The 26,368-nt window shown below is 41.9% G+C and overlaps 4 protein-coding genes and 1 pseudogene across 6 annotated transcripts; 3 read left to right on the forward strand and 2 right to left on the reverse strand.

Annotated features, from left to right (window-relative positions):
- The first annotated feature begins 1,340 nt into the window (after positions 1 to 1,340).
- LOC103981342 (pentatricopeptide repeat-containing protein At4g21065-like) lies at positions 1,341 to 2,975 on the forward strand. The gene has a single exon (XM_065146470.1). It carries the CDS (start codon positions 1,341 to 1,343, stop codon positions 2,973 to 2,975), a length of 1,635 nt encoding a protein of 544 aa, XP_065002542.1.
- Positions 2,976 to 7,174: 4,199 nt separating this feature from the next.
- On the reverse strand, positions 7,175 to 8,647 carry LOC103981344 (bZIP transcription factor 11-like; annotated as a pseudogene).
- Positions 8,648 to 10,264: 1,617 nt separating this feature from the next.
- Positions 10,265 to 16,324, forward strand: LOC103981345 (protein kinase and PP2C-like domain-containing protein). 3 transcript variants are annotated; one of them, XR_001977761.2, is made up of 12 exons: positions 10,265 to 10,540; positions 10,635 to 10,755; positions 10,842 to 11,008; positions 11,613 to 11,680; positions 11,770 to 11,993; positions 12,305 to 12,356; positions 12,661 to 13,186; positions 13,260 to 13,329; positions 13,403 to 13,622; positions 13,732 to 13,873; positions 14,081 to 14,176; positions 15,676 to 16,324. XR_001977761.2 is itself a non-coding variant. In XM_009398048.3 (12 exons), the coding sequence occupies exons 1-12, from the start codon at positions 10,417 to 10,419 to the stop codon at positions 15,868 to 15,870; spliced, it is 1,968 nt and encodes a 655-aa protein (XP_009396323.2). In that variant the 5' UTR covers positions 10,290 to 10,416; the 3' UTR covers positions 15,871 to 16,324. The 3 variants fall into 3 exon arrangements, 1 of the variants encoding a protein (XP_009396323.2); XM_009398048.3 differs by having other exon boundaries at positions 10,290 to 10,540; positions 13,769 to 13,873; XR_010495904.1 differs by lacking the exon at positions 15,676 to 16,324 and having other exon boundaries at positions 10,270 to 10,540; positions 13,783 to 13,873; positions 14,081 to 14,124.
- A 2,207-nt stretch (positions 16,325 to 18,531) lies between these two features.
- On the reverse strand, positions 18,532 to 19,875 carry LOC135634988 (membrane protein PM19L-like). The gene is made up of 4 exons (XM_065145766.1): positions 19,554 to 19,875; positions 19,227 to 19,446; positions 19,108 to 19,153; positions 18,532 to 18,855 (listed from the first exon to the last, which is right to left on the reverse strand). Exons 1-4 carry the CDS (start codon positions 19,837 to 19,839, stop codon positions 18,766 to 18,768), a joined length of 642 nt encoding a protein of 213 aa, XP_065001838.1. The 5' UTR covers positions 19,840 to 19,875; the 3' UTR covers positions 18,532 to 18,765.
- Positions 19,876 to 21,069: 1,194 nt separating this feature from the next.
- LOC103981698 (mitogen-activated protein kinase kinase kinase 18-like) lies at positions 21,070 to 23,489 on the forward strand. The gene is made up of 2 exons (XM_009398440.2): positions 21,070 to 22,195; positions 22,984 to 23,489. Exons 1-2 carry the CDS (start codon positions 21,070 to 21,072, stop codon positions 23,487 to 23,489), a joined length of 1,632 nt encoding a protein of 543 aa, XP_009396715.2.
- Positions 23,490 to 26,368: the final 2,879 nt, after the last annotated feature.

Here is a 26,368-nt window from a genome sequence, read left to right on the forward strand (position 1 = left end):
ACTCAAATATTAACTTATCAGATGCTACGAGGGCCATGAGCCCTTAGCTCCCCTTAAGAAGGAATAATAATAAGGACATTTGTTCAATATTGATTGAGGAGTAGAGAAACCAATGACTTATAAGTTCGTCGGTAATCAATGACTTATAAGGTGACTTATAAGTTCGCAAGAAAACCATTGAGGAGCAGGAAAACCAATGACTTATAAATTCGCAAGAAAACCATTGAGGAGCAGGAAAACCAATGACTTATAAGGTGACTTATAAATTCATAGGAAAACCATTGAGGAGCAGGAAAACCAATGACTTATAAGGTGACTTATAAGCTCACCTTTACTTTGAAATATACCTTTTGATAATCATATCGATGATCAAATATTGTGCTATTTCGAATATACCATACTCTCACCTATTTTACCTCTATATAAATATATAGTGCTATTTTAAATACTCATATCTTCTAATTCACAAAGAAATTTTTTTTATAATAACTATATTTGTTAGATTGAATTGATGCATATCTTAATAACTATATATTAGATACAATGTATGCGTATCTTTCTTATATAATTCAATTGATATGCATAACTTTTTTCACAGTAATACATATCTTATTAGTTTATTGCATGACATCCTTCCATTTGTCTTATATAATTTTTTTATGTAAACTATAAATTAATTATAGATTATATATTTGAGTGTTTATTGTATTTAAATTTATTTAGACACATCTAAGCTTTATTTTAACATATTTATTCTAAAATTATGTTAAGATTTTAATATATTTAGGATTAAATACATCTGAGTAAGGCAAATTCCTAAAAAAAACCCCTAGTTTTAAGAAATTTTCATCCCTTGTCGTTCTTTTCAAAAAGATAATTTTGTCTCTACCTCTTTAACACTTAACTTTTGCCTCAGCCATCATGCCTATATCTCTACCTTAGCCCCGTCACTCCCATCCCAATCACCCACAAGTGAGTTATATATATAATTTTTAGCCTCCATTTCGATACATTTAGTCAAAAATATATTGAGAAAAAACCTCAGTTTAGGGAAATTTTTTCTCCTAATTTTGTATAAATAGGAGAGGGAACATGTTAATGTATTGAAGATAAAGCTATTTCATTTCTACAATAAAATTTTTCTCTTCTTCAATAATTGTTCTTATCTTCTATTAATTTCATCGTATATATATATCCAAAATATTAGTATTCTCGAGCTCTTTAGCAATTGTGGTGTTCACTTCTTCGTGTGGAAACAAGCAGCTCTTCTCAGTACACCCGCCACCGTCGCTGCTGCTGCTGGTTGCCGCTGCCGCCGCCGCCACAATTGCTGCAACATCATGGCAGACGTCTACTCTCTCGGCCATGCAATGCAGCTCCATGCTCTAATCATCAAAACCAGGAACTGTCAACACCATCACTCTTCCCCTGGACACTCCTTCGCCACCAACGCCGTCGTCCGAGCTTACGCCCGGTCCGAGCGGCCCCGAGATGCCCTCCTCTTCTTCCTCCACCTCCAACAACACGCTCCTGCTCCCCTCCCCAACCACTTCACTGTCACGTTCCTCCTCGCCTCCTGCGCCCGTCGCTGCGCCGCCTCCGAGGGCCGGCAGCTCCACGCCCTGGCCCACAAGTGCGGCTTTAAAGCCGATCGCCACGTGCAGAATTCCCTCATCCACATGTATTGTAGCTGCGGCCAGGTCGACCAGGCAGCCAAGGTATTCGACGGAATGGCTAACAGGGACGTCGTCTCTTGGACCTCCATGATCGGGGGAGCCGTCGAGGTGAACCGACCTCTCTATGCACTTCGTTTGTTCGACTCCATGCAGAGCGATGGAGTCACCCCAAATGATGTGACAGTCGTGTCTGTACTCGGAGCTTGTGCAGAGGTGGGATCTCTGAGCGTTGGCCGCCGAGTGCATCAGATGACTGTACAAGCAAGGCTTGACTCTAAACCTAAGGTTGCAACGTCTCTGATAGACATGTATGCAAAATGTGGCTGCATTGTCTGTGCAGAGAGGCTATTTGAACAGATGGGCAATAAGGATGTTTACGCATGGACAGCCATGATTTCTGGACTTGCAAGCCATGGGAGGTGCGACGATGCTCTCAGCCTGTTCCATCAGATGGTAGACGTGGGAGTGCAGCCTAACGAGAGGACTGTCACTGCAGCACTATGCGCTTGCAGGAGTGCAGGGTGGGTCACAGAGGGCTATCGTATCTATAATTACATGCATCGGTATGGGCTGAGGCCAAAGATTCAGCATTACGGATGTATGGTTGATCTACTTGCCCGAGCTGGGCATTTAGATGAAGCTGAAGGATTTCTTCGAAGGATGCCAATAGAGCCTGACAGTGTTTTGTGGAGGACACTGATTTGGGCATCAAGGTTACATGGAGAACATGACCGAGCAGAGCGTCTGATGACAGAGTGGCAGCAGCTTGAGGTGAACACAACTGATAGTGGAAGCTACGTGCTGATTGGTAACATATATGCTTCTATGGGGGATTGGGGAAAGAAGGCAAGAATTAGGGAGTCAATGGCTTCTAAAAATATCAACAAACTCCCTGGTTATAGTAGGATAGAAGTTGATGGAGTGTTACATGAGTTTGAGGCAGGGGATAGCGGGCATCCGGAAGCACATAAGATATATGAGAAAATCAATGAAATGATGGAGAAAATAAAATTGGAAGGTTATCATCCCAAAGCATCTGAGGTGTTGCTTGATATGGAAGATAATAAGAAAGTTTTGCAACTGCATCACCATAGTGAGAGACTTGCAGTGGCATTTGGGTTGCTCAGCACTAACCCAGGGGAGAAAATCCTGGTTGTGAAGAACTTGAGGTCTTGTGAGGATTGCCACACTGTAATGAAGCTTGTTTCTAAGGTCTATGATCGGGAGATAACCGTTAGGGATAGAATCAGGTTCCATCACTTCGTCAATGGTTCCTGTTCTTGCAGGGATTTCTGGTAAAAGGTATCATATTGGTCAAAAGAAACATCATGAAAGACTAAGATTTTGTGAGGGTTGCCACATTGTGATGAAGATTGTTCCTAATGTCTAGAATTAAAGAGATAACCATTATGGATTCCACCACTCCAGCATTAGTTGTTGCAGGGATCACTGGTAAAGGGTATTGGATTGCTCCAAAAAGACTTCAGGATTCGGTGGCCAAATGCAGGGCTGGGGCCATATTTCTGTTGCCTGAAACTATGACTTAGAGCTATGGATATAGATGGGTATAAGACATGAGATCCTTCTCACCTTTTATAGATTCTGCATAATCCTGGTAATTAACATCACATAAATGGTTCAGAGTCTTCTCTCTGATGGAATAGCACTTCCTTTTGTAATATACTCGACAATTAGAATTAAATTAGTCAAAAAAAAAAGCTATAAATTTTATGCTAAGAAGAGCTACAGATGTAAGCATGCACAAGTATCAATATTCTGGCAGAGAGTGCCTTGGATTGCCTTCAATGATAGGTCACCATACTATCAATGTCATGAAAATTGCCTGCTAACATTTTCAATTATTAGCAATTGTTTGTAATGGAAGTAGTGTGCTGGTAGCATTTTAAAATATAGCAATGTTGTGAGAGTTTCCATTCCAGAACACTTTATGCAAACTTTAGCTTGCCCACCAAATGGATTTGTGATGGCATCAATAATTGAAAATGCAATGAGGAACTATAGGCAAATGCACATCTTATTATCATAAAATATTATTAAAATGTGGTCAGGTAATATCGATATAATACTGTAGGATGCTAGATTTAGTTGAAGCCATATATAGATTACTTGTGCTTGCAGTATGATATGCTTAAAAGGTGATTTTGTAGGCTGTTAGTTCAGCTTGATAGGACTGAGATTTACTGAACGGGGGGTTCTATCCGTGCTTTTGACATTAAGGTCAGATATATTTTGTTGAAGCTCATGCAATTTTAACTAGAAGAAATTTACTGCATCTGCAATTGCAATATCAAGCTCATTTACCTTCAATTTTATCATTCTATCAAAGATGACGATGGACATAGTACTGTCTTATATTTAAATCATAACCTGAACCCACGAGCATCACTGCATTCAATTGGATATTTCTTTCTGTACTTTGGCTGGTGTCTATTCGAATTGATGGATAACCATGACCATTTGTGCTTATTGATGTAGTGGTCCACTTGAGAATTAAATACTTACTCTATGCCATCGTCTCACAAGCAAATGAGAAGACATTTTTCTATCCAGTGTTAGAGAGAAAATTGGAAGCTAACTTGTAGACTCAGAAGGTGTCTCAATTTGCCATCACTAACATTGGGTCATATCAGTGTTCTTTAAACATGCACGTGCTGTTCTTGCAAGTTTGTTGGCAAAATGGATTTGCATTCCTCGTGCACCAACTGATGAATTGCACGTGATGTTCTTATGATTCATTAGGTTTTTCATATGCTGATGTCTTCAATTGGTCTTTGAAGTGATCCAGTGCCTAACTATTATCTGTAGATTTCTGTTGCAAAGTATTTGATTGAAACATGCCCCAAGCTCAAGTGGTTTGATGGTCATGATCAAGCTTTTAATGATGGAAGTCACCAAAGGTTTCTACCATCACAAACAGGCACCAAGTGTGCCCACTAACCAAGGTTGCATTTTTCCTTGCATCTGCCTAAAAACTTTTTTCATGAATGGATGTGTACACATTTTCACTACTTAAGCTGTACTATAAAATTCTGAAGCATTTCTTGACATGCACCCAGATCTCAATATAAAGATCTTGATAGGTAATTTCATCATCCCAACATACTTTTATATGTAGGGTAGATTCTTAATTTCTTATTGTATTTTAAACACCATCCATGTTCACCCACCTGTTTGTCTTCAAACATTAAAGTTCTCTTTTTCAGCAAAGCATTATCAGCAATGACAAAGGAAGAGGTATCATCAAGCAATAGAAAAGTTCCATGGAATATAACAAAGGAAGAAGGATCAGAATTTGCATTTTATTCTTCTGATGCAAATTAATCTCGGGAGGAAAAATATTGATCTTCTGTTGCATACTGGATTTGCCAGAGTTTTTTGCATCCAAAGATGCAAATCCAAGTACAAACATAACAACTTTTGAACAGAAGATGGCAGAACCTGCATTATTTCCATTGGACAGAATGTTATGCAAATATCATCTTTATGGCAAAATTAAAATTAAGCATTGCCCAGATGATCTGTAAGCGATTGACAATCACCCGATTTCAATTGCAACTTCTCAGGTCTAGTATTTTATGTTCATCAGATTATATTATTCAACAGTGTTTATCACAACTGATTAATGTATGCTTGCTACAGGTCCCATTTGGCTTATTGGAACTATATACAAACAGAATCATGCTTTCTAATTTCGACAGTGTGTGCATCTGCTTTGCTTGTGCTTCGCTCATGTGGTATTCAATAAGATAATAGATTAGTGCATGTTTAGCGTGGGAAATGGATTAAAACTGAAAGCAACAGTCTTTTGTATCCATTGATGTCCTATTTTTCATGATTTTGTAAAAATATGAAACAATGTGGATACTTTGACCAAATAGGAAAACCATGTACAAAATGACCTCAGATGTTTCACTGCTTTCACTTGGTGAATTAAGTACATGTTGAGATTTCAAGGAAAGAAATCCTCCATTTTTTTCCAGTATAAAATGACCTAGATCTGATGTTTCATTGTTTTCACTTATTGAATTAAGTTCATATGTTGAGTTTTTCGAGGAAAGACATCCTCTTTTTTTTGCGAGTCAATCTTTTAAGTTATCTACTATATGCATCCTTCTCTGCATGAGTGGTGCTGGACAAATTTACTAGTTTAGCTCCAAATTTTCTTGGTTAATTCCTAGATATTATCTGAGTATCTGGTTTTCTAATTGAACTGTGAAAATATATTTCTGCCTGAATTATTTTGTTCAATTTTCTAGGTGAGTGTTAATGTCATGTTTCAGATGCCAAAACAGACTGGAAACCTGTTTTGATGATGTGGAATAGCCGTAAGTGTATTTCTTTCTGCTCTAACTCAAGTGCCAAGATGTTAATCCCAGATCAGAAGGTGAGTGTCTCAAACTCCTTCTCCCTATAGTTCGAGTACCGAAGATTTATATGCGTAATTCTTGTATGAGTTTCTTCTTTGTCAGCCAACAGCACTTGGTTCAAAATGTTCACTAATCACAGGGGACAAATGATTGTGTGGATTGGTTTTCCTCAACTTTAATAATAAGAAGGCAGTACTTAGTTTTGTGCCTTTGGTTCATTTGTCATGACCTAAGCATTTTTCTTTTTCTTTTTTTTCTGATATCATAACAAGGCAGCAGTCAATTTTGTGCCCTTGGTTTTTCCTTCATGGCCTAAGCATTTATTTTATTTTTCCTGGAAATCATATTTTTCAATACCCTTAGAACTTGGCTTCAGGTGGTGATATATTTTTCAACTCCTTTATCATCTACAGTCTTTTGATTGCTAATATATTTCCCTAGAGTGAAAATTACTTTACAGATTCAATCATTGATTCTTGCCCTCAAGCAACAATGTCAAAAATCTGAATCCAAAGATATCGGTAATTGAAAATTCCTCAGGTGAAAGCACTAGAACTATTGGATACCACTGATGTATTCACTGTGCTCATATGGTTGCTTGCTTCAGCAGATTCCAACCCAGAAAATGTATGCAACATGGACAGATCAAATAGAAATCCACCGTATCAACATGTTCAACTTGTTTTTCTCATGAGCAGTCATTAGTGTGGCCAGCCAGCAAAGTCCAAGTAGAAAAAGGAAAGGGCAGACATCAGCAACAATGATTCCTTATATTATATTTCTTGGAGCTCACTGATTAAGATGTCTATTCTCTTTTATAGTATGTATTCAAAGTTCAAACAAACATGAAGACCAGTTATACTTTTGTCATGGGCCAAACTATCCAAATTATTTTTATACTCCACATGTTGCCAGTCAGTCACTATATCTTCCAATCACTCTGACTCTTGAACTGTTTACCACACGGTGGAGTTATTGATCAGTTCTAATAATGTCATTGCATAGAGAGAGAGAGTGAGAGCAGTTTAGATCAACATGAACTGTTCATTATATTTTAAATAAATAGATTACCTAACCATGATTCTTGATGCAGATGCATAAAATAGACCATACAGAAGCCAGCATGTGACACTCTTCATGGCATTCAGACAAAGTCATGTTCTTCATACCACTCTGGGCTGTTCACCTTCTGCACCTGAACATGAGAACTACAACATGACAGGAAGATGGATAGAGACCAACTCATTGACAAAGCACTGATAGCACCATTCGCAGACAACAGTCTCCCTTTTACGACGGCATTTGTGACTTCTTCTCTGTCTGTATGGGAACATGTCTACTGAAGCCATGATGGGCTGCTTCATGTAAGTGAAGTTGCATGGATTGCTGAAGCTATCATTGATCTGAGGGCTGTCACAGAAAGGCCATTGCTGATGGGGTTGTTTCCATTCAAGCATTGAAGGATCTCGTCAAGAGACTGCAGCCTGCTGCTGAGCTCCATCATCTGAGTCCTGAGGACAGAGTTGTCAGCCTCAACAGCAAAGTAATGGTGTTTGGTGAGGGTCAAGGATGTCAGGATCTGGCTGTTCTCCTTTCTCAGCTGGTTCAACTGTGCTGTCAGATCATCCAAGTGCTTCTGCTTCCTTATCCTCGACCGCCTTGCAGATTCGCGGTTCGATGTCATTTTCTTTTGCTTCTGGTTTATCACTGCCTGCAGATCCTGTTCGGAGCCTGAGTTTCGGAGCAGGCTGGATCCAGAAGAAGTTCCACAGGGAGAAGCCATGAAAGCTATGGTCTTTTCAGGTAAAATTTGAGTTCTTCAAGTAGTCTATTTTAATGCTAGTGCTTCAGGAAAGACTATACCTTGGCAGGAAATATAGCTGAACGGTATAGGTATATAACGAGATTAATTCTCAGTAAAGGACTCAGGGAACAAGTTCATGAGAACACATAGAACCAGTAGAGGAAGACAACAGAGAAGGACTGAACGAGATGGGTCCTGCGCCTAAGAGTGGAACTTATCATAAACCCAGAGAGAAGGATCTCACTTATGATAGCCGACATAGATCAGAAATATCAAGAGAAACAGATGCTGCATGTGAAAAGTTACCACAGGAGGTTTGAGCACGTAAACTTCAGATCCTTGAACCAAGAGATTTCAGCAGCAAGGTGGTATTTTTAGAAAAAGATCGAGCAAAGGCCAGATTTTGATGAGGTTTTGGATCCAGAATCAGAATCTATAGAGAAAATTTTGGCAGAGTTTCCTCAACAAGCAACAGCAGAAAGAAGAACAGGAAGCAAAAGAGTGACCTTTCCCACCGAGACGAGGGACAGCAGAAAGAACACAGTATGCAGTTGTTGACCAAGAAAAATCTTGAGAGAAGGCCACTGGAAGCAGGGCAAGATGGGGAAAGAAGGCTAGAGAAGAAGAAAGCAGCAGAACTTCCTGAAAGCTTAAGCTAGGAAGAAGAAGAGGAGGAAGGGAATTGGAGCCAAGCAGAGGGGTGGAATTTATAGAAGAAGCTGGATCAAAGGGAAGACAAAACAAAGAAAGAAAAAGCTGACAAGAAAGATTTGCTAAAAACGAACAAAGAAGGGCCGGGCCCTTGGAATCTTTTGTGTAGTAGTTGAGGGGATTCTCCAATTCATTTGAAGGTCAGAGATGGGATTTCAAGCAACATGCCAAGTGCAGGACTTGGCAAAAATCTTATTTCATCTTGTCTTAGGTTTTCACTTGGGAAAAGTTTTCTACCTTCTCCAAGTACTGCCACTCAAAACACATCTAGAATCTATCAGAAAAGAACATTCACAATAGCCTCTTCTTTAAATTAGTTTTGAAAACCAGCCTTGCAGCTAATGAATTGATGATTTCTGTGGACTTATCTTGGATTCCACTGAGATTAATGCTGCTGCAAGATGAGCTCGAACAATGTAACATCAGGCTGCAGGTTAGCTCAATTATTCCACCTGCAAGTGCAGATGGTATTTTAGACGTGAATCAAAATTTGATGTTCACACATATCTATCTGCTTACCTAATGATGCCAGTGACAGGTAAACCTATTGGATTCTTTTTCTTTATTTTTTTCTTAGCACTTGGATTCTTGTAGTCTATAGCTTGATTTTATGGCTCAAATTTATTGGTCAAATCCATGTGCTTTCAGCCAAGAGTAGGTCTAAAATAAATTTTTGGATTGTTACTATGGGAGATAATAAATGAAATGGATCATCAAGTGGCCATCTTGCATGAAAGACCCATTAATCAGTTTTGTCTTTAGTTTTGTAACTCCACATATGGTTTGGTGCATATGTCTGTCCTCATATATGCTCAACACTTACATGAATGATCTTATAGTAGCAAACAAGAGCTCCCCTTCCATCTGTCCATCTGCTTGCTTACAGCTAAAACATAGGCAAATCTTTTCCATTTATTGGTTGTGTTGATTCCCATTAGTGCCTTTCCTTTCATCTACTGCATATTAAAGAGGAAAACATGTAAAAACGACTGACATTAAAGAGAGGCACCCCTCAAAGCGGCATCTGGTATATCCTTCCCTCTGAAAGAATCATTCAGAGCACAACTCTAGACCATAAGATTAAATACTGTTGACATTGTTGGTGATGTATGATCATTTCATGGAGGTTGTAGTAATGTCTTTGCTTTAAATTACACTTTAAACTACTTCACACATTCATTGCTTTGGAGCCATTTTACACAGTTCACTCTTGCTCGCAGGATAAACTATGTGAGAAACAGAGGATTGATGAAAAGAAAGATGTTCCCATAGATTTCATGGATCAACACTCCTAAAGACCGGTAAGTTTCTTAACCTTGGCCATCATGCAAACTTGGCTGTTCAATATAATATGTTATGAATCCATCATATACCAAAGGTAAAAAGACTCGAAGAAGAGCTTGATGGCCAAGGCTTTGTGAGGACGGACATGAAGGCATGTGGAATATAATAGTGGCTTGGAAGATACCTCTGTCTGATCCTTTCTCCCACATGAAACTACTTGTTTTCCCATTCAACATCTACTACATAATTAAAATCATTGCATGCATTAGTTTATATATATATATATATATATATATATATATATATGCCTCCAAAAAGATTATGACCGTCGGATTAGACCAGGATTGGTTGATCTGGTGGACCTGGTCCATCCAAGAATATTTTCAGGAAGCCACGGGATCCAATGGCTAGGCTTCAGCCACGTTGAGCTTTGGATCCCACAACGCCGGCCTTTTGGGTCCCGCGGAGTTGGGCCCGTGGGGCCCAGCTAGAACATATATAATGCTGGTACTCGCACGAGTCAACAGAGAAACAGAGAGAGAGAGAGAGAGAGATGGTGGTGGTGGAGATGGCGGAGGCGAACACGAACACCTGCTTCCGTGGCTGCTGCAGCAGCTCCTCCATCCCCCTCCACCTCCCAGCCTCCTCGTTCACCCTCCTCTCCGCCATCGCGAAAGGTAAGTCTATACTTGATTCTGCTAATCCTCGTCTTCTTTTTTCCCCCTTGCGTTCGTGAATTGATCGATCGATCTCGATTCCGGGAATCCAAAGGTGCCGAGAGCACCGTCTACGAGGCGAGGCTCCACGATGGAACCAGGGTCGCCGCCAAGAAACCCGTCCTCTCCACCGCCGACGACATCGACCGCTTCCACCGCCAACTCCAGCTCCTCTGGTCCGTGCATGCCCAAGATTTGTCTTTTCGCGTGGTTTTGATTCTTATTTTTGATTTTTTTTTTGTAATTGTTGTACTGGGTGAAGTAAGCTGGATCACCCGGGGCTAGCGAAGTTGGTGGCGGCGAACGCCAGGCCGCCCAACTACCTGCTCTTCTTCGAGCACTACGAATCGAGGAGCGTGGCCGAGAAGTTGCATGTCGAGGAGTGGAGCCCTAGCGTTGATCAAGTGATCGCCATCGCTTATGACCTAGGTGCGCATCAGCTCTGGATCTTGGTTCTCGACTACTGATTTTACTTTGTCCTCGTTATGTTTCGTTAATTAGGGCTAGAAAGGTTTCTGTACCACGTAGTTCTGTTCCTAGCCTTTTCAGAATGAAACACCGCAGATAAGGTCGTCAACTGTTGGCTCAGATCCTAGCACTGATCCGATGTTATCGACTTCTTGTAATGCTTTGTTTCGCCTGCCTAATGATTTCCTTTCAGAAAATGCATCATGTAATCTATTTTTTTTTAGACGTGCTTGCTTTCATGTTTATGCTGTAAATATTTGTGATCTTGGGTTAATTACATATTTTTTTATGTGCTTCACACATACACATGCACAAAAAAAAAAAACATTAGGGTAACAAGTATTTTCCATGGATGTCCATAACTAGTTTGTCCCAAGCAGTACATTGTTAATCTGGACTTATGTGAAGGATTGACCAAATACTCAATTTGAGTTGTAACGGACATCACTTAATTTGAGTTGGAAGGGAAACCACCGCACTTCTTTTGGCCCATTATTATGTTTTTCCCAGGGTACCTTTTTTAACCTCTTGTTGACTCTGTATGCTTTTTCGTTTCCTTTTTCAGCAAAAGCTCTTCAATACCTACACAGCCTTGGAATTGTACATAGAGATGTTAAACCTGCAAATATTCTTGTAAACATCTCTATTCTCTCTTCTTTTCATCATCTTGAATGACGTGTAACCTTAAGCCAATATAATCCTCTAGCTGGTCCATGGTGCAGCTTGACAGGAACCTTTATCCACACCTAGCTGATTTTGGTTTGGCCACATATAAAAAGGATCTTAAACATGTATCAGTTGAGAATTGGAGATCAACTGGCAAGCCTACCGGTGGATTTCACAAAAGGAACATGGTGGGAACTCTCATCTATATGGCGCCAGAAATTCTAAGGAAGGATATTCACACAGAGAAATCAGATGTCTACAGTTTTGCAGTATCTATCAAGTAAGACAGTCATATTTATGCATTCATGTATTAACTATCATGCCTGTTCAATTTAAGTATTTGTAAAGTATGTTACATGTTCGAAAAAAAGCTTCCTGTTATTTGCATATCCTATTATGATATCAATAATTATATTAATCGATATCTAGTTTATTAATTTTTCATGTTTAATTAAGACAAGTTGTAGCATAATTATGAATTTTTGGATGGACATTTTGTGCTGCTACAGTTTCCATAAGTATTTAACAATTTGGCTTTGCTATTTTGTGCATGAGCTGTCAGTGTTATGATTCTTCTGTAACCTTCTGCAGTGAGCTTCTTACTGGAGTTGTTCCTTACACAGATCTACGAGCTGAAGCCCAGGTACTGTTGAAACTTTTGATGTCATATCTTAATATTTCCATATAAGTGAAGCTAAAATGTGCAAGTGGGCAGACAGCTATTATGATAACAATAATATAATCCTTATTATGATAACAATAATATAATCCAGTTACTTCTAAGCTTTATTACATTCTTTATCTCATGTTGCTAGGTGGTTATTTTTTTTGAAGTTACGTCATAAACATATTCCACTCATATCAGTATTTAAGTTCATGGCTTGGGTTTTAATTTTTCCAGAATGATCACTGATAATGATTTAATAGCATAACCACCATTCTCTTAGGCCCACACAGTGCTTGAAATGAGCTACACCGAACAACAACTTACAGCAGCAGTTGTCTCCAGTGGTTTGCGGCCTGCTCTCGCTAACCCTGAATCTGGTGCTCCGCCAAGTCTATTATCTCTTATTGAAAGGTCTTGGGATCAAAATCCTTTGAATAGGCCTTCTTTTGATGATATAGTCAAGGAATTGTACTCGCTCATGAAGCATAGAGACATATCTAGTTTACCATTATTTACTCCCAATGATCAATGTCAAGACAGCAACGATGACCTCAAATATATTCAAGAAGATTTGAATTGGTTATCTCGTGGAGAAGAATTAGCCAAGAAAGCACTTGCTGAAAAATCAAATATTACATCCTGGTCTAGTTCTGTTCATGATTCTCTACAGTACAAGCCAGTTTTGTCTTGGGGATCATTTGCAACATGTGGAAGAAGGGAGAAAATGGAAGATGCGCATTTCATGCTTCCACACCTGTGCAATGAGAAGGATGTTCATGCTTTTGGAATCTTTGATGGTCATCGAGGTGCTAAATTGATTCTATTCCTTTTTCATATTGTGAAAACAGAGTCTATTAACTAAAACTCTGACATGTACAGGTGCAGCAGCTGCTGAATTTTCTTCCAGAGCACTGCCAGGATTCCTACGGAATTCTGATTATATATGCAGGTTTCTTTCTGTTGCATACTTATTCTAAAGTTTTGTTCTCTTTGCTGTCATTTAATTACTAGATCAATTGCAGTCCTGCAGATTCACTTATTGAAGCTTTTCTAAAGACGGACTTAGCATTCAGGGATGAGCTAGTGTTGCACTGTAACTCGAGAAGAATTACTCAGAAAGATTGGCATCCTGGTTGCACGGCAGTTACAGCACTAATAGTGGGGAACAAAATTTTTGTTGCAAATGCTGGTGATTGTCGGGCAATTATAAGTCGTTCAGGCAGCCCATTTCCAATGAGTAAGGTGTGAAACATGACATAAGTCTACTTTAGTTATTTAAATAATTTTCCTGAAAAATGGAGATCAGAATGACAAATTGCAATTATAGTATACTCAGATTTTTTGTTTCCAGAGCAAGATCAGTTATCATGCCTTACTGATATTGGTAGGATCATGTTGCAAGCTCTCCTGAGGAAAGAATGCGTGTCATGGGAGAAGGTGTCGAAGTGAAATGGCAAGTAGATACATGGAGGGTTGGACCAGCTGCACTTCAGGTGCATTATTTCCTTCAGTTTCTGGATACATTGCTGTTTCTCTGGAATTGTGTTACATAGGTTGATCTGCCGAAAAAGTGAAATTATAACATGCTTACATATTTGAGTGTCTGATCGGTTGAGCCAACATACAAATTAATTATCTTATATAGCTGATGTATGTCTTTTCCATTATCAAATTTAATTTTAATAACTTCCTCTTGTCAGGTTACACGATCAATTGGTGATGATGATCTAAAGCCTGCAGTAACAGCGAATCCTGAGATAATTGTTACTTGTATTTCGGCAGATGATGACTTCCTGGTAAGTTTTGGATGGCTACTAAGTTATGAGTTTTAAGCAAGGCTACCTTTACGTTGCTTCCTCATTTATATGCTGTATGATTTTCTCTTAAATACATATATACTATGTGATAGTCATATCTGCTGGCCTTGTAATGATAAATTTGGGTTTGCTTAACTCAAATAGAGATGAAGGTAAGCATAGCAGCTATATTCATGATTATTTTCTTTTCTTGTCATTTATGTTGAAAACTTAATGAATGCTACTGCTCCTAGTACATGTGATCTTAACCTTCATATGGACTACTCCCAAGGAGCAGTTTTGCAGGATTGCTCCTGCTCCCTGTATACATGAGCTTCCAAGAATAATGACTCGTCCAACATGCCCAATGACAGTTTAGGTTCACTTGAACATGCTTGGTTAGATATTTTGACACACCCATCCTCAGAATGTTGATATCTCATATCAGATATGAATTTCATTGATATTTATCAATTACTGCAAGTATCTTTCTCAACTGGCATTATGCTGTATGGTGGACCTCAAATTGCTGTGAAAGTTTTGGTTGACGACCAATTCATTCAATTCTTCAAAATGTGCATTAAAGATTGGCTAAATTAAGCTTTACCTTCTGCAGTTTTCATCTATCATCTGAAGTAATCCTGTAATAGATTGGCTAATGAGTTTGTTTACAAAATTTTGTTTTCTTCATCCTGAAATTGGTTGCTGCATCTGTCATTTGGTCAGTGGGCTCTTGTATGTTGGTAATTGCCATGTTGGAATGTGATTCTTCCATAAGTGATTTTGGATTTTATGAATAATCTATGGAGGCCCCGATCAAATTGGATTTATTGGGGCCAAGAAGAAGACAAAATAGTTTGATTAGCTGCAGACCCTATGTTGATCTTTTTTTTTCCTTGGATAGCTTATGCACAGATGTAATTTCATAAGTTAGGCTACGTATGCATTTTAATGAAGATTCTGTTGTCCCCAGATTCCACAAGTCGTCTTCATTCCATATGTGTTGACTATTGATTAGGTCACAGAGGCCTACGTTTTGATCATCGACCTCAGATATGCTCTTCTTTCTGTGGCCACTACAATTGCATCCATGCATGCACGTCATCTATCTATCTAATATTCTCATGGCAAACAGAGTGCTATTGGTGGATTTACATGTTTCTAACCACCCATCAACTAGTTCAACTTACTAGTGCAAAATTATAGTGCAGACCTTTGTAACAGAATTATGAAAAAGTTATTCTATGATAAGATTTGCAAGGATTTGTTTACAGCAGAATAGATTGGAGTCTTCTGGAATATTAACAGAATGAAGAAAATTACAGTCTGAAGAATACTTATATGTGTCAATGGGTAATCATAAGTCCATGAGACCTGTAAATATGTTTACTACATCTGTTTGGAAAAAAAATGTGTAAGCACCAGAATATAGTGTTGTAGAAAGATGTAGATTATGATGGAGAACTAAATTGCTGACCACTTTCATGTGGCCTTTGCAGGTGATGGCTAGTGATGGACTCTGGGACGTAATAAGCAATGAGGAGGTGGTGTCCATCATCAAAGACACTGTCAAGGAGCCGTCAATGTGTTCGAAGAGGCTGGCCACCGAAGCTGCTGCACGTGGCAGCAAAGACAACATCACGGTCATTGTTGTTTTCCTTCGTCCAGTCTCAACTGCCGAGAGAATTTATTAGCGTGCGAGGAGCCATATGTTGCGCATGCGATTGTGCTTCGTCTTGGTGGCCGATGAATGTGGCAGCAAAGAAACCGGAGGAGTCATACTGGAGGAGTCAGCCAGGAGAAGTCACTAGCTTTGGAGGAGTCATACCGGACACACGCAATTGCAATTCACGTTCTTCGCTGCATTGTTTTTACTCGATTCTTTACCAGTTGTAGATTTCAATAGAGCCAGACAAGGAGGAAAGTGTCTGAAGGAAATAGTGATTGTCTTGACCTTTCTTGATTCCTTTTTTGGGCTGAAGTAGGCTACTATTGATGTGGTTTTTATGTAAAATTATTCGATACTCCTATAACATTTTTTACTCTTCATTACTGTTCAACCCCATAATGCAACAATTCCTTCATGTTATTAATGAAGGGATTGCATATGGAGAAAAATTGTTCCTCCATGGCTATTTTGAGAAAGAACTGTGATCTTGATTTGTTGTTCTGGACATACAAAACAAAACTGTGATCTTGATGTCGCTTCAGAGGAAACTTGGCGGTCCATGTCTTGGTGTCGATGTGCATTTAGATCAAGTCAATAAGAGATACCTGACCTGTTCTTGTTTCTCTGCTGCTTCTATATCTCCCTGAGTGGCCTTCTTGCTAAGGCTGATGTGAGCGCCTCTTATTTTCTTACAGACGAGATTACCTCTAGCTTTTGCCCCGTTGTTGCTCATCAACTCCATCACCATAGGCCGCTCATCCATGTCCTCGTTGCCTTTGCCCTTGTCACCCTTCAACGTCGCCTTTGCCTTTCCACGAGGCCTTCTACCTCATGATGCTATTGTGGAGCACCCTCTCGAGCTCCATCATCTCATCTTGAGGGTGTTAAAAAAGATGAACATATGGATAATATGGGATAATATGTCATCGTATGAAAAAGGTCGGATAACTGAAATCATAGGTAACACAAAGCAATCAACATTTATTAGGCATATGCAGACTCAATATTCACCTAGCATTTACGTGGAATAAAAAATAAATACACTAAAGATATTGCATCACCCCTCGCACAAATAACTAAGGCTTGATTCGCCCTAATACCATCAAAGGGTTTCTAAGGTATCGAGACAACTAATGTTTTACACCGTAAGATCATTAATTAATAGTCAATCCATGGCACATGAGAAGGATTATGCTTAGACTATTTTCTTTTTCGTGCAATACCAACACATAGAAATATTTGCAAGTACTTTTTATCTCTTACAGAGAACGTTCAAAAACAATGAAAATAATATAAAACAAAAATCGAAAGTATCAAGGAATCCATTGATTGCATTACTCCATAATGCTACCCGTCACCTCCTGCTCCCAACGTTAGATCCACGCTCATGCCCTCAAGAAAAGAAGAAATAAAAATATAAACGATCACGTAAAGATAACGAGGCCTTACAGTAGAGTGAACACACTAGGGATAGACAATAAAGAGAGAACACACGAGTGAGACAGGACAAAGGCGACAAGTAATAATAAATGATGATGTGACATCAATGGGATAGAGGTCAGAGATAAATTTTTTTTTTTTAAATAAGAGGTGTTATGCGAGAATAAAATAAAATTTATGTTTTGTGGAAAAAATGAAAACTTATTTTTTTGAGATTGTGTATATATATATATATATAGAGAGAGAGAGAGAGAGAGGAATGACGTGACGACATTGGAATTAATTTATTCTCATTGGAATCTTGGCTACCACAAAACCCACACGTCTCATTCCTTCTTCCCCATGGAAAGAACGAAGTTTCTCACTGCTTGACCAGTAACTCAGCGTCCCACTTCCCGCAACACACACAGTAAGGCTACAGGAGGGACTCGCTCTCCTTGCTGTCGTCGGCCGGCATCAGATCATCGTGGTGTCCGGAATCTTGACCAAACCATCGGACACATCGAATTCAAGAAAGATAACAGAGAGAAACATGCCGCTATCGACGGGGATCGGCGGGGCGGTGGTCCATCTGGCCCATCTTCTTCCTGCGCTTGGCCGCCTTCCTCGCTTCCGACGTCAAGGCGATGGACCGATAATTACTAGCAGCATCGAATCCATTCTTCTTCTTCCACCATCAAATTCGAAAACAAGTTCCTGCTTTAACTCAGAAACTCTGTGCTTCCATTCCAAACTCTGATTTGGCATAAGGTTTCAGGATCAATAATCAAGAAAGAGATGAGGATGGGGAGGAAAGTTGAGAACTTTAAGGTGGTCTATGTTAGTGGTGTGGATTTAGTAAGGAGATATCGAATTGATTATTAATATATTATTACATAAGTAATAGATCTCAAATTTAAATTTATGTATTAGCATCATATTATTTTATATAATAAAATTTTATTTAAAAATTTAAAATTAGCTCATCATAAAATTTAGATTTCGAGGATACGAATGTGGTAAGTATAACTCAAGCCGTAAAACTCAATTTAGTGAGGAGAAAAAATTAAGATGTACATAAATATTATTGTCAGAAAAAAAAAATATATTGATGGATATTACTCATCTAAGCACGTTTATTTTAATTCGATAAGGAATTACTTTTTTGTTATCTCTCAGCATTACTGTTCCTAAGCAAACACCAGATTGTGTAGAGTGTGATTCATGTTTCAAAGAGCTTATTCATAGTTTTATAATGGCTATAAGAGAGAGAGAGAATCCAAATGATAAATTTAAAATACCATATCAATACATTTCAAATATAAACAAATACAAATTTTACACATTTAACAACAGATCAATTTTCACAATAAAGGGAAAAAATAAAAAAAAACAGAAATCAAGCACACTCCAATTTGACTTATTACCACACCAAAGACACAACACAAGCATACAGACCAAACTTGATGACCACCCAAGGCTTGCAACGGCATCAGGTCCTTCACCTTCTGCCAAATATCCCTCCATGGATCGCAAGAATGTACACCAGCTGTGTGGCTGACAGAATGATCAAGAAGGCCTCCATTGTCCTCTGCAAGTTACACAAGCCAGCCATTTCATCAGCCGTGCTTTGCATGCGATAGCTTTGAAGTGAGAAAGTGCACTCTATCTTTCTTTCGCACAAGGCGAAAAGAAAGGTTCAATTTGACCATCTCCTTCTTATATCGAGCAAACAGATCGATGGCAGGCATATCACTGTTTGATAGCTTTTGAGCTCAATGCTTGCAAGCATCTAAGTCACTGTCACCTACTGAGCACAAAGGTAGATAGATTTGCATCTTACCAGGCGAGTGTTTCTTCCCTCCAAATTGATCTCTTTGCAAGCCAGACTGCAAGTTGTGTTGGGTATGTTATCAGATTCTTGTAGTAGAGGAAATGGATAAGTAGAGCGGCTTCACTTACCCCATGGCAACAAGAGTTAGGCCCCAAGCTATCACGGCTGAGGACGCAGCAGACGGCAAGGTATCAGAGTTCCATCTGCGGGCATGCTGGATTCCGGCGATGGCCGCCGCGGCGCCCACGACACCAGCTATCAGCGCAAAGATCACGAAGAAGCCCGTGGCCTGGTTGCCCATCGGGAAGTAGACCGGGGAGAAGTGAGCTGGTAGTGCAAGGCCTTGACCTGCCGGTATCAGAGAAGGAACACAGCAACCGTGAGACCCAGAAGCTAAGGTGGCACCGATCATGGTGGTGCTTCATGGCTCGTGCATGGCGTGACGGCAAGAATACCTATCGTGAACCCGTGATCGATGGCGAAGTTGAGCGCCCATCCGCCGATTGATGCCACGATGACGTACATGCAGAAGTTGAGGAACAGCAGAAGCGAAGCGACAGGCTTCATCCCCTCGGCCGACATTGCAAGGTGGAAGATGATGAGGGTGATGGATGGATCGATGACGCCGCCTCTGCTGCTGCTACCGCTGCTGCTGCTGCTGCTGCTGCTGCTGCTTATATAAACTGGAGGTGGCGCCTGCCAGCCAGGTTTTGTTCCTTGCTTGTCAGGCCATGGAAGCATTGAGTGCTCGTGGGGATAGGAAGAAGGAAGCTTTAGATTGAAGGAAGCTGATGTATTTGAGCTTTTACATTATCGACTCTGTTATCTTTCTTTCTTTGGAGGGGATTCCTTCAGACACTTGCACTTTATTCTTCTTCTCGATCCCAACTCATAGTTTACTGAAGCAAAGCAATGTCAGGTTCCTTTCGATTCTTCTTAATTAAACGGAAAGCAGGAAAGCTGTTGCTGTTTCAATTTGTTCTCTTAGATCGAACACCTTTCACAGAATCCAATGTGTTTAGCTCATCATCAACAGTGCAATGCGGTGGATAGTTAGACAGACTGGACATGTTGGCTTGGATCTTGCTGGGCTTTTTGTTTCTCACACTCAGTTGAATCACTGTCACAGAAGGAATTCCCAAAGAGCAGCAAAGATGATGACACACACATATATATATATATATATATATATATATATATGTGTGCCTCTAAATGCTTCTGATCTTTCATCCTAAATGGATAACCAAAAATGTTTTAATAAGATCCTATTGTTAAGTATTTATCACTAACATCTAATCTAATATGAAAACATAATTCAAAAAAATCTTCTCTAATTTCACTAATCATGTCTTTCCGGTCATATGTGAATATTTATACTTTGTGCCAAGTCGAGCTGTACTATATAACATCCATCGCCTATGACAAGAATTAATTAAAAGATTAGCAAAGATTTAAGGAGTCGATTGGCAAAAGAAGTAAGAGCTTAGTTTAGATGCCTACGTTCATTAAATTATGCTCGTTAATGATAAATGGCCCGATTTCAGTGACGGATGGCTCTCATTAATGTTAGGCGTAAGGTTTGATGAGACTCTTATTCTGTTCGTATGTCTAAGAGGAATGTGGTCCGAATGGAGTACCGTCGTCTCCTGAGAAGTCAAACAAGTCAACCGGATTTGACCCTCCTTTCAAATCAGTCAGATCGCATGCGCTGCGTGTCAACGGCAGGTGAGAGCTGAGAGCCGTCCGATGTCTGCTTGCTTTCTGTCAACGTCGTCGAGGTCTCCATGTGATACTGGTTGACTTTTGCTTCCGCCGAACGCCAGTACCAAAGGTCTTAGAAGTCAACTCTCTCTCCCTCTCTCCCTCTCTCTCTCCTTCAATCCATAACTCACTTTTACCTGCCCCTCTGATGAGTTCGACGAACCACACCAATCCCACCTGCAGATATTGCCGTATTGTACGGTGTAGGAAATGGCTATTAGCCAGTGGTGTCGCCTCCGGACCATCGGCCACGGCTCCACCGCCACCGTCTCCCTCGCCATGACCTACCCCTCCGGACACCTTTTCTCCGTCAAGTCCTCCGAGCTCTCTCTCTCCGCTCTCGTGAGGAGAGAGCAGGCCATTCTCTCTTCTTTGCACCACCCCAACATCGTCTCCTGCCTCGGTTTCAACGTCGCCGCCGAAGCTCCTCACGGCCGTGTCTTCTACCACCTCTTTTTGGAGTACGCTCCCGGGGGTTCGCTCTCGGATTGTATGAAGAAGCACGGCGGCCTCCTGGAAGAGGCCGTGATCCGGTCCTACACGCACGACATCCTTCATGGCCTCGCTCACCTCCACGCCATGTTCGTGGCGCATTGCGACGTCAAGAGCCAGAACGTCCTGATATGGCCGGAGGGGCGCGCCAAGATCGCGGATCTCGGTTGCGCGCGGTCGGCCGCGGGCGACGACGATGCCCGGTGGCCGATCATGGGCACGCCAATGTTCATGGCGCCGGAGGTGGCGCGCGGGGAGGAGCAGGGCGCCCCGGCCGATATATGGTCGCTCGGGTGCACGGTCATCGAAATGGCCACTGGTCGACCGCCTTGGCCTGACGCCGTCGACCCGGTCGCAGCCTTGCACCGCGTTGGATTCTCCTCCGACGTCCCGAACCGCCCCGGCTGGTTGTCGGAACCCGGCAAGGACTTCTTGGACAAGTGCTTGCGGAGAGACCCGAGAGAGCGGTGGACGGCGGAGCAGTTGCTGGAGCACCCGTTCGTGGCGAAGACGAGTCCAGCGGACTGTTGCTTCCTGGAGAGCAGTTCGAATCAGGTGGTGGTCTCCCCAAAGAGCACGCTGGAGCAGGGTTTATGGGACCCTGTAGCAGAGGAGGAAGAAGGAGAAGAGGTGGCACGTCGATCCGACAGCCTGGCGGCGAGGATGCTGCAATTGGCAGGTGACGGCTTTCCGGCCATCGATTGGAGGTGGGACGACAACTGGATCACAGTTAGGAGCAGCGAAGAGGAATCTGCATATGCTACAGTACATGATGACGATGAACTCAACACCAACAGCATAATCGATCACATTACTTCAGAGGCAAAGCATGGTGTTCCAGAATGTAATTGTTATGCCGGATACTTGTTGTTGGTGACAATGATACTGTGTTTTATGCTCATCTTCTGCATCTCAATGAGTTCTTCACCATTTTCCACATTCATCCCCATCAGCAATTAGTAACACCGCATTCTGAAACCTCACGCATGCAACAAGGCCAGGACTTTCATCGAACAGATGGTTCATTGCAACCCGTACGGCATCTTCCGATGGTGCAACATCAACTGCAGCTCCATCACAGAGACACACGGCAATCCAAGCGTGGCGACCAGATGGAGAAGGTGATAGCTCAGTTGCGACAGCTTTCAAATGCCACACTTGTTCGTTGGAGTGCCTTGTCATCTACAATAAGGAATTGCTGGGTAGACAAAGCACTAATGCCTCTTCTCTTCTCAGTGTGTTGCTACAGTGTGTTACTATGACATTCCTCTTTCTAATAATCTGTGACTCAATCCTGCAGTTGTTCTGAGAAAAGCTGGTGTTTCTTTGGAAGTCTAATTATGGTTGATCATTAAGTCAAATTTGTTTGCAGAGTTTCCAGATTCTCTGGTCTTATTGATACTGGCAGTCAATGTGCAGTATTAGATAAGGACATGCTTGGCGAATTAGGGAACGCAGCCACTGGTCACTGCATATTTTGGGTCATTTATTTCTATTTCCTCTGTTTTTTTCAATCCTCTGTTTTGTTGGTGTGGCTGAACGAGTTCGTTGTATTTACTTTGTATGATCATTCACCGAATCAATCATCCACCGTTGGTTTGCGCTTCCGGTGTGCCTATAAATGTCGCTCAGCTAACCATTCGCGGGGGCGTTCCCTCCCTCGGCCTCTCGTCTCTCTCAACACCGAACCCCATGGCCGACGAGAACCCGCCTCCGCCTCCGCCACCGCTCCCGCCTCCGATTCCAGCCACCGCGATATTCTCCTCGAGGAGATCCGATTCCTGAAGGAAGAGCGGTCCTCCCTGCAACACGACCTCTTCGACGCCCGCGAGAAGCTCGCCGCCGTCGAGTCGGAGCACGTGGCCAAGATCAAGGATCTGAACTCCTCCGCCAAGCATCCCGAGGAGGCGGTCACCGCCCTGGAGAAGAAGGCGAAGGATGCGGCGGAGGAGCACAAGAGGAACGTGGAGGAGCAGTTCTCTGCCGTGGGGACTGCAATAGCGCGGTTCGTCCAGCTGACCATCGAATTGAAGTCCGACGCCGACAGATCGGCGCGCTTCCCCACCCTGGGAGCGATCGGATTCGCGGGCGTGGCGGCGGCGATGATGCTCCTCCGCAATCTCGTCAGGCGGAGGTAAATCTGGAGCGAGGGCGTTCACGAATTAGCTTTGGGTCTCGTGTATGATATTCTTGATCTTCCAAGTTCTCGAGTTCTCTGGAAGCTTCTTGTGAAGCTTGATTCCAAGCAAGGTTCTACAGTCGCTTTCTATGGTGGGTGCATCATATACCAACAGCTGGAATCTTCATTCGCAAACATTATACTGAATGCTTTGATGGTTCCTGTGGTTTCTTGAGAATCTTTGTTTGCATCATCACCGAACAATGCAGTTCAATTATATATTAATCCATATATATTAATGCTTAAAAATTGCAGCGTATGGTTATTCGATTTTTTTTTTCATCTTGATTTATTGGTCGGTGAGGTTATACGAAATTATTTTGTATCATTTTATTCCCTATATAGAATTTTTAATTTCCATTTCAGATATAATAATCTAAAAAGAAATAATGAAGGAAAAAAACAAAATATAAATGAGAGAAAGGCGTGTCTGGCTTCTCATTGGCGGAAGCATGTTGGCCCTTGCGGGGCTCGTGATGTGATTGATCACTGACCTGATGGATCGATCATCCACCGTTAGTTAGCTCTCCAGGTATGCCCGTATATGGCCGGCTTCTCTGCTGATTCGACATCTCTCTGCTTCCCGCTCGACGATGTCTCCCATGGCCGACGAAACCCTTGCCTTCTCGACGACCTCCGCAGCCCTTGGCGAGGAAATGCCCATCTCCGATTTCAGCGACAGCGACACCTTCTTCGATTCCAGCGACCGCGAGTCCACGAGGAGCTCCTCAGGAGGCTCACATCCATCCGTCAAGGTCGTCTCCGAAAAGGCCGCCCGCCTCGAGAACGAGCTCCGTCTTGTCCAGGACGACATCTCCAACGCCAAAATCGCCACCGTGGAGTGCCAAGAGGCTGTTCTCCGCCTTGAGGTCTCCATTAAGGACCTCGAAGCCTGGTCCAAAGTCGCGATCGAGGATCTTGATGCCAAGATCCGGGTTCTTGGAAAGAAGGTGAAGGATGCGGAGGAGCACGCGGCCGCAGTGGTGAAGGAACTGGAGTCGGTCGTGCATTCCTATGGCCGGAGCACCGCGGCGGCGATCGGGTTCGCGGCCTCGGTGACGGCAGGAATTGTCATCCTTCACCTCACAAAGCAGCGGTAAGCCCTGAGTTTCTTGGTGGCAACTTTCTGCGCTCTGCTTGGAGTTTCTTGGCGTTCTCTATCTTCCAGCTCTGCAAACGCGATCGTTTCAGTAGCATCGCACGGCTCAATTCTCATTTCGCTTACTTCATAGACGGACTTGATGGGTACATGGAGTGGGACTTCTTTTACCGGTGGTGGAGTTCTTGATGATGTTTCTTGGGTTGTCTGGCTGATCCTGTGGCCCGATCAAATCTGTTCTTGCCTGAACATTAACCTTTTGCTCTCTAAAATCAATAACGCCTTCTTGCTTACGATGTCGTGATGCGTTCAGGTATATCAAGAAGTTGCCATCCTGATGCAAACATCCTTCCTGATTCTTCTAATTGTTCCTTCTTTTTGACTCCTCCTTGAGAGAGAAATTAAACGAACAAAAATATCATGTCATATTAATCGGAGACAATCCTATTATATGACCTTAAATTTAAATATGATATAGCATTTTTATTTTTTTTCTATTTATTGGAGTGTGAGCGTTACTTGAAATCATTTGCCTCTTTTATTTCTTCCATCGGATTTTTAATTTCCATTTGAAAAGACAAAAGAGAAAAAAAAAAATCCCGCGTTTTTGGCTCTCTAAACCCTCCCATCTTGTCGTTGGTGCGGTTGGTGTCCGCGGCTGCGGGGCCCACGATTTTTCCAATCATAAACTAACGGGTAAACGAAATATATGTTATTTACCCACTCGCTTACCTAAAGTCTGGTGTGCCTATAAGAAGTTCTCACCGTCCCGTTACTCGGGCATTTCCCTCCCTCGCCCTCTCAGCTGCCTCTCAACACCGACTCCGATGGCCAAAGACCCCACGGATCCCACCGCCGGTGCCGGCGGCCACAATCTCCTCGAGGAGATCCGAGTGCTGAGGAAAGAGAGGTCAGACCTCCAGCGCAAGCTCTCCATCGCTCACGTGAGGGTCGCCGCCGTCGAAGCAGAGCTCGGGGTCATGATCAACGATCTTGGGGTCATGATCAACGATCTTGGGGCCTCGCTCATTGAATTTGAGAAGGATGTGGACGTTCTCGATACGTACGCGAAGAATTTGGACGAGGACCGCGCAAGGGAGCTGGCCGCGAGGAAGGCGGAGCAGGAGGCAGCCGTGAACGACGAATTGAGGTCCACGGTCGAGCATGAGATGCATCTGCGGAAAGACATGGCGATGAGATTCGCTAAACTGGCGGTGGTGGTAATCCTCGTTCGCTTCGCGAATTTGATGAAGAGCTAAAACGAGGGTTCACAAACTATCCGATGCCTGTGTGATGAGAAATTTGGGGCTCTGGTTTGTGCTTCTTGATTCTCCATTATCTACTCCTGCAACTCCTTAAAGAAAAGCTTGGTTTAGATGCATATTCATTAGAAGCTTTCCTCTGATCGATCCAGTTCGGTACATGGATTGCGATTTAAGGTGGTTTTACTGGATGAGTAGTTCTTCCTGTTGGTGTTTCTTGTATTGTTTCTTCTTCTTGAAAGCGAGCAAACAGCTCGATTATTGTGTCAACTGAAGCATTTCTTGCCCGATTTTGTAGCTACCATTTCCAGTATAACAATCTTTTACTGATGATGGGTTCCTTGTTACATGAGTTGATATCGGTGGCATCTCTATATTTAAGACAAACTGGTTGAAGCGGTGGTGAATCCTATGTTAATAATTTTGATTTGTATGTTGTATCTTCTCCATGATATCTCGATCTCATGATCTTATCAT

Source organism: Musa acuminata, chromosome BXJ3-4, assembly GCF_036884655.1.
Source record: "Musa acuminata AAA Group cultivar baxijiao chromosome BXJ3-4, Cavendish_Baxijiao_AAA, whole genome shotgun sequence".
NCBI classification, from domain to species: domain Eukaryota; kingdom Viridiplantae; phylum Streptophyta; class Magnoliopsida; order Zingiberales; family Musaceae; genus Musa; species Musa acuminata.